The sequence below is a fragment of the Salvelinus sp. IW2-2015 genome, linkage group LG8 (genome assembly GCF_002910315.2).
Source record: "Salvelinus sp. IW2-2015 linkage group LG8, ASM291031v2, whole genome shotgun sequence".
Taxonomy (NCBI): domain Eukaryota; kingdom Metazoa; phylum Chordata; class Actinopteri; order Salmoniformes; family Salmonidae; genus Salvelinus; species Salvelinus sp. IW2-2015.
This window is the reverse complement of record NC_036848.1, coordinates 33,310,383-33,318,570: the sequence shown is the minus strand read 5'-3', so window position 1 is coordinate 33,318,570 and position 8,188 is coordinate 33,310,383. Positions and strand designations below refer to the sequence as shown.

Here is an 8,188-nt window from a genome sequence, read left to right as displayed (position 1 = left end):
AAGTGAACAAAAGAGGGAGAATGCTAGCTCTGTGGAACAGATTCAGCCTCTTCTACTTCATTCTATCGCCACTGCTGGAATCTATATACACTCGCCCAGGAACGGCCCCAAAGTTTTATATCAGCTGCACATTCAAGCTTTATTCATTCAACAACAAAAAAACATAACCAACCAATAACATAACATTCACTCAGGGGTGGGCAGTGCAAAGATAGAAACACGGGAGGGTAAATAGGGGACACATTCACAGTTTACAGGCAAAAGAACGAGAGCAGAAATTGGGGCTGGAGGGAGGGAGTGGGCTGGGGTGGGTGGGTCTGGGCCTTGTTTAGAAGCACTTGCGATGCACAATGGAAGGGCCGGCCTCGTCGTACTCCTGCTTGCTGATCCACATCTGCTGGAAGGTGGAGAGGGAGGCCAGGATGGAGCCACCGATCCAGACGGAGTACTTCCTCTCAGGTGGGGCGATGATCTGGTAACACAGAAGATGTCATGTAATACACAGAATGAGCAAATCACATATGTGCAGTGAATAAGGTACAGTACAATAAAGCTTAGTAAGACAAAATCAATGATATTTAGCTTCAGATTGAGTCTGAACAACTTGCATGAAATCATGAAACATTTATCAAGACAAAGATTTATATTCAAAGTAAAGAGGTCAAAAGGATAATTGCGTTGAAATGGACCAATATCATTACTGGCTGTGAATGGCAAAAATAGACCTTTAAATTAGGATGAATACTATACCGAACAAGGTAAAGTCCCTGTATAACATCTCACACAGTGACTTGTAAGTTAACTCTGGATGTTAGTATCTTCTACACACCTTGATCTTCATGGTGCTGGGGGCCAGAGCTGTGATCTCCTTCTGCATTCTGTCTGCGATGCCAGGGTACATGGTAGTACCTCCTGACAGGACGTTGTTGGCGTACAGGTCCTTACGGATGTCAATGTCACACTTCATGATGCTGTTGTAAGTGGTTTCATGGATACCAGCGGACTCCATGCCTGGGGAGAAACCAGAGGAAATCACACAGAGTCACAAGAGACAGAGATAGATCCTTGTATCAAACTGTAGAGAGAACGGCAGATGGAGAGAGTGAAAAAGGGATACAAAAAAACAGAGTGGGATTACCRATGAAGGAGGGCTGGAAGAGGGTCTCGGGGCAGCGGAATCTCTCATTGCCGATGGTGATGACCTGACCGTCGGGCAGCTCATAGCTCTTCTCCAGAGAGGCGGAGGAGGCAGCAGTGGCCATCTCATTCTCAAAGTCCAGGGCCACGTAGCACAACTTTTCCTTGATATCGCGGACAATTTCTCTCTCAGCTAGAGATAGGAGAATAAGGGGGAGATTAGGTCAAGGATTGATTGGTAGTTTGGCAGAACAGCACTTCTGTATCCGCGTAGGCCTCTGCTTAAAAGTCATATACTGTACAGTATGAGAGAATATAGTGTCATCAGAGATTTGCCCATCCTAGAGTTCCTACTGACCGGTGGTGACGAATGAGTAGCCCCTCTCGGTCAGGATCTTCATGAGGTAGTCAGTGAGATCGCGGCCAGCCAGGTCCAGACGCATGATGGCGTGGGGCAGGGCATAACCCTCATAGATGGGGACGTTGTGGGTGACACCATCACCAGAGTCAAGGACAATACCTGTGGAGGTTTAGGAGGACACCGTTTTTGGGAGGACACAAGGTTAAGACCCAGTGGAACTGAATGGTCAGTGTAAAATGAGGCTGGTTTTGACTGGTGTGTTAGACTGACCTGTTGTGCGACCAGAGGCGTAAAGGGACAGAACAGCCTGGATAGCTACATACATGGCTGGAACGTTGAAGGTCTCAAACATAATCTAGAACAGGACCATTTGTTTAGGTTACAGTGTTATTTTTTCACACTAACATTTTGACAGTGAGCATATCAGTCTCATGCCACTGATCAAAGGTCATAGCCTCGTGTAACACATTTCTTCTGTATATATCAAGAGCATTACAGAGCCTTAAAAGGCTAGGTAGGAGATATACATTGGACCAAGTCCCAGCTGTAGTGTATGAGGGTCATCACCTGGGTCATCTTCTCCCTGTTGGCTTTGGGGTTAAGGGGGGCCTCTGTCAGCAGGGTGGGGTGCTCCTCTGGGGCCACACGGAGCTCATTGTAGAAAGAGTGATGCCAAATCTGCCAATCAACACAAAACACACAAACCAATCAAACAACAGCCTCACCACAACCTGGTGAAAAAAAAGGGGTTCGATTGAGGCCCTTGTTGAAATCCCACACAAAAACATTGAGGTCGATTTTGAGAGAAATTTACGATTCTAAGTGAATAACACCATCTGTTGAGGGGATGACAGCATGTGCCCTGAGATAATTGGTTGACATGTTTGTCTCTTAGTCACCGGGGATGAGTCATAGCTAAATTACATGACAAGACTGCCATGGTGGAGGATGGGGGGCGCCATTAGCATAACATCTCTTTTGCCAACTTCATCTTTATCTAACCAATGATCATGCCATAGTTCTGAGAATAGATCCTGGATCTAAATGCCACTGGATGGATCCCAAAGTGCCACYCGGGGAGTTGTGTTGGCTGAGGGGCTATTTTTGGGTGACATGATGGAAAATGAACGTACATCAAATTCCATGTTCCATGTTCCTGTTTTCCAATGTGATTTTTTTTTACGGTCGTCTAAGTCATGTGTGTTTTATGAGTGTGTGTCATTGTTGTATTGTGTGTAGTAGGGTGTGGTAGGCTTACTTTTTCCATGTCATCCCAGTTTGTGATGATGCCGTGCTCGATGGGGTACTTCAGGGTTAGGATACCTCTTTTGCTCTGCGCCTCGTCACCCACATAACTGTCTTTCTGTCCCATGCCCACCATCACACCCTGGGGAGAGAAACCTGCTGCTCAGAAACACACTCACCACACTGTAAAGTGGATGCCATTGCTAGCACTGAAATTCAACAAATAGACTTTGCTGTGTGGAGACTTAAACCATGATGGGTAAAAAAAAAAGGTAAACATTTAAATAAAAATGCTTTGAAATTAAGAATATAACAAGGACCATGAAAGACTACGGTCAAAAAGGGGATGATTTCCCATCGCCCAATCAGAAGTCGGTTACATCCAGCCGCTCTTTTGATGGACAAATGGCGGCTCACCTGATGTCTGGGACGGCCTACGATGGAGGGGAATACTGCTCTGGGGGCGTCGTCCCCGGCGAAGCCTGCCTTGCACAGACCGGACCCATTGTCACACACAAGGGCGGTGCTCTCTTCGTCGTCACACATTGTCAATTCTTTGCTTTACCTTCCTTACTCCGACTGGAGACAATCACTGCAGGGGCACCAAACAGAAGAGTAAGTTAACATCTACAGATTGGTAGATTATGTGTGTGTGTGTGTGTGTGTGTGTGTGTGTGTGTGTGTGTGTGTGTGTGTGTGTGTGTGTGTGTGTGTGTGTGTGTGTGTGTGTGTGTGTGTGGTGTGTGTGTGTGTTGTGTGTGTGTGTGTGTGTGTGTGTGTGTGTGTGTGTGTTTTATGTGTGAGTAAGTCTATCCCTCTAAAGTAATGTGACCACACCCTTCTGAGGTGAATTCATGAAAACCGTAAACCATAACAAAAGTCTGGTGTGGCAATTATTGACATCAATTCATGCAGGAATACATGGCTCAGGTAAATCCACTAGTGCGTACCAAAATGTGAAAAAGGGATGTAGGCTATTCCTATTAAAAGTGAAAAAGTCTATTTGGAAAGTTGGCATGTGCTTGGAGTACAATATAAATACATTTTTCCAAAAGCCTATGAAGCACATTGTTATACAATGTTATAATACTGTAAAAATGTAACATTAATAGCAGAACATTCATGATTAAGACCAAAACTCCCCATAGGAGTTGCCCTACAACCCTCCTGAGTTAGGATTAGGGTTGTACTTCCGTCTGTAATGAATGAATTCAGCACCCTGGGAAAACTTCCTAATTAGGAATTGATGCGACATCATGTCTGTCTTTGGACTGGACTTTGAAAACCTTTCTCCTTCACTCCCTTTCTCTCTGGTCCTGCCTGTCTACAATCGTCAAAAAAATAGAAAGGAGAGAAACACGACAGGGATGGGAGGGAGAGAGAGAGGGCAGCAGAATCAAGGAGAACCATATTTAGTCATAAACCTTTGGAATAAAGGATTTCCAAAGCTTTCCAGCAGAGGGTACCATGAGCAGCTATGGTGGAGTTCACTGCTGAAAGTTGGCCGGCGTTGAACTCTTCAAGACTCCCATCATTTGCAGAACATAACAGAGGCCCCTATATGCAACCAGTCACCATCTCATTTGCAAATTTCAAAAGCTTTTCACATTTCAAAACTGTAGACAGCGTTTTCCAAAACGTTCAAACTTTCCAAACTGACTGAGTTCCCAAGAGACTTAACACTCAATGAGACAATCTATGAGCCCGACTGTCCCCAAGAGATGTTACAAGACTTTGAGGCAGCCTTTGAGAGAAATGTTTCTCTTGCGTTATGGCACTGACCCAGCTGTCTAATGATCAACTAACTGAAAAAACAAGTCATAATTGATAACAGGTATCTTAGCCTATACCATAGTTGCAACAAGACATTGCAAATTGAGCATATACAACTGTGGTATTCTACCACACTCTTTCAAGCAGCAACACTTGGTTCTTCAACCACAAATCCTAAATGAACCACAACAGCATAAGACTTAAGATCTCTTCCAAGAGCCGTGACACTTAATACCCACAACAGACCACAGTGACTTAGTTGTGAGACTTCAAAAGCCCTGTCTTGCATTAACATACACCTGTGAGATTAGCCAAAGCTCTTCAAGGCTAATGAGCTTGGTTTAAATTGAGCAGCCGTCTGTGCTGTAAGGTGCTGACCCCTGCAGTTGACTCAGACTAGCAGATTAGCAGCTAACAATTTTGCAGGTGTCGACTTGAGGCAGTCAGGCAGACTGGCGGGCAGGAGAGGAGGAGAGGGTAGGAGAGCAGAGAAGAGGAGGAAAGAAGTGGTGAGAAGAGGAAAGAAGATGATTAGGAGAGGAGCAGGGAGGAGAGAGGACAGAGAGGGGCTGAGAAGAGCAGGGAAGAGAGAGGGGGAAAGGAGAGGTGAGGTGGTGGCCTACTTACCCTGACAGTGCTTGGCCGGGGTATGCCTCTCAAGGATGGTGTGCCCCCTCACTGGCCTGGGGAGAGTTTATGTAGCTCCCAGACCCTATCCTCCACTTCCCCCTCCCACTTCCCAAACATGGAGCCGGGGCTGCACTCTCCCTGTCTGCCTCACTCAGCCAGAGCCTTATAGGGATGGCCGGGGAAAAACAGTCCAATCCTAGTGCTTTAGTGGAGGGCCCCAGTTCCATCATTCAGAGCATTCCAGGGGCCTTTTTTCTGTGAAAGGCAGGAGATCTCACCATCCTGGAACATAAACACACAGCACAGAGCTCATAGGACTGCCCCCTGTGACACACAGGGCCCTCATACACACACAGACTGAGTGACACGGAAGAGTGAAACGGGTTAGGTCACAAATACAGCCTATAGGTGCTGTTTGAATTGGCATCAGTTAGATGATGAAATATTCGATCAGTGTGAAGAAATATTATTTCTTGTCAGTTGAGGTAGAGGTCTGTTAAATTGTATAACTATGGAATATCCTGACCTTTCAAAATGTCAGTGTCACGCCCTGACCTTAGAGATCCTTTTTATGTCTCTGTTTTGGTTTGGTCAGGGTGTGAGTTGGGGTGGGTATTCTATGTTCTATTATTTGTATTTCTATGTTTTGACCGGGTAGGGTTCTCAATCAGGGACAGCTGTCTACCGTTGTGTCTGATTGAGAACCATACTTAGGTAGCCCTTTTTCCCACCTGTCTTTGTGGGAAGTTGACTTTGTTTATGGCACATAGCCTTTAGCTTCACGGTATGTTTTGTAGTGTTTATTGTTTTTGTCGGCATTTCCAATAATAAAGAGAAAATGTACGCTGACCACGCTGTACCTTGGTCCTCTTCCTTCAACAGCCGTGACAGTCAGATTGTTATTCTACACACTTTTTCTCAGTGCTTCTCTGGAATGATCTTCCAACCCAACTTGTAACTGTCCGTAATAACCCACWCTGAAAGGAGAGTGGTCACACTTTATTTGGATAATCTCATATAGTTGATCTTCAGATGGTCATACTAACACTAAACTATTTGTTGATAAGCAACTGGTTGCTACGGTTACTGTTTAGGGTTAGGATAAGGGTTAATGTTAGGGTTAGGGTTAGTAGATAGTTAGTTTAAATGTTGTTGACAGTTATTGAACATCTACGGAACATCTACAAACCATCTACTTGGAACAATCCAGATAAAGTGAGTGTTACCAAATGTGCTCCCGTTTGTGAGCGGCGGCTTGGGTAGGTAGACCTTGAGACCATAGCGAGGAAAAGTGAAGTTGAGGCTTTACTAATGGTGCTGAAAGAACCTGTCACCAACTGCCCATTGCCACAGCGCTGAGACCCACAGAAAGTGGCATGTTGAGTCGCTGGCTCTTAGTATTACAAAGGCTACATCCCTCTGCTCTAACAGTCAGGGGGTCAGATGAACAGTTCTCCCCTGGTCAAAAAGCACTTTAGGGCCATTTCATTCTATAGCCAAAAGCTTAAGTGCCCCTTTAAGTTGAAGCTAAATCGATGCCGTTATTATTGAACTATATGAGGTGCCGCTGGTCATAAGTTGGGGATGGGACGGTAATCATCATCTACCCTGGCGCTGGTGGGATCCCATACTGTAAACCCATGAGCTCATCTTCAGACGGATTGGCCGGGTGTTGTCTCAGGTCCCAGGCTCTCTGGGCTCTCTGCTTGTCTGATGAGGTATGCTACGCTACAACAACGTACTGACAATGGCCAGCACAAAGCCATATCAGGATGAGAGACAGTAGGGGAGAGAGGGAGGTGAAAGGGGGTGGAGAGAAGGGGAGAGAGAGGGAATAAGGAAGTGAGAGAGTAAGAATATTATCAGCATGACTGGAGGGCTATTGGGTTTGTGGTTGAGCTAACTAAATGTACTGTGAAAGGCTATTGTCAGTGAATATGAATTGTCATTAGATGCAAATGGTACAGCAATCCCTCTGAAACAGTTCAAATGGTCAGGACTCATCAGACTGTGCAAAATAATGTAGTTGTCACCCAGTGATCAACAGCTTTAAAGCTACAGCAAAATCTATATTTTTCATTGAAGTTTAAAAAGTATATATTTTTCTTTCTCTGCCATAAATCTTGAAATAACATTCTCAATTCATTCTCATGTTCTGCAAAGTCACGAGGATGATATTTGACTGATTTTGTTCCAGGGAATTCTCAGTGCTGTTGTATTAAAGGATTCGTCATGTTCAGTAGTACAGAAGCTAAACTGTTTCATGGAAAAAATGCTTGGAATGTTAGATCTGCTGTCAAAAATAAATGCAGTTGGTTGTAGCCCACACTCCATCATAGGCTGACGCTAGCTGATGCTGGTATTCCTTTGGTTCATACTTTTAACACTTGGAATTAGCAACAAGATGTTGTACAGCAAGATGGCCAAATGTACCACATTATAAGACTTTTCATTCATTGTAACACAAAGGCAAAATGATTCAACAGTACACAGCTCTCCCAATATTGTTTAACTAGTCAGACTTGCACATCTCTACAAAGTGGCCCTTTACCAATACATGACCTTTGCAATACTAGCATGGCTGGTGTTTATCACTGTCTGTCAGCGTGAAATCGCTCAAATTGGAGGTCAGCTTTACACATCGAAGGAAAACCACTGATCTGCCTCCCACTCGGCAACAGTAACAGTGTGCAGCAGATTTGAATGCAGCACCAAAAAAGGAGCTGTTCAGTAAATAAGGAGAGACTTGGCAGACCACGCTTCCTCAAGGCATGTAGGGAAGAAATAATCCCACTGAAGGTGTGGTCTGGGAAAAAACATACCCTCACTCTATTTTGTGTGCTGTGGTCTTGTGTGTGTGTGTGGTGTGTGTGTGTGTGTGTGTGTGTGTGTGTGTGTGTGGTTGCGTGCGTGCGTGCGTGCCGTGCGGTGCGTGTGTGTGCTCTGCATCTACGTAATACTGGCGGTAAAAAGGCACTCCGCGTGTTTAAACTGAAGATATCCTTTGCACCCCATCAGTCAGCGTGCACTCACTTATTTCCA

General features: G+C 45.0%; 1 protein-coding gene across 1 annotated transcript; it reads right to left on the bottom strand.

Annotated features, from left to right (window-relative positions):
- Positions 1–229: 229 nt before the first annotated feature.
- LOC111967769 (actin, aortic smooth muscle) lies at positions 230–5,226 on the bottom strand. The gene is made up of 9 exons (XM_023993110.3): positions 5,144–5,226; positions 3,161–3,335; positions 2,757–2,885; positions 2,066–2,176; positions 1,769–1,853; positions 1,496–1,657; positions 1,139–1,330; positions 830–1,011; positions 230–472 (listed from the first exon to the last, which is right to left on the bottom strand). Exons 2-9 carry the CDS (start codon positions 3,287–3,289, stop codon positions 329–331), a joined length of 1,134 nt encoding a protein of 377 aa, XP_023848878.1. The 5' UTR covers positions 3,290–3,335; positions 5,144–5,226; the 3' UTR covers positions 230–328.
- Positions 5,227–8,188: the final 2,962 nt, after the last annotated feature.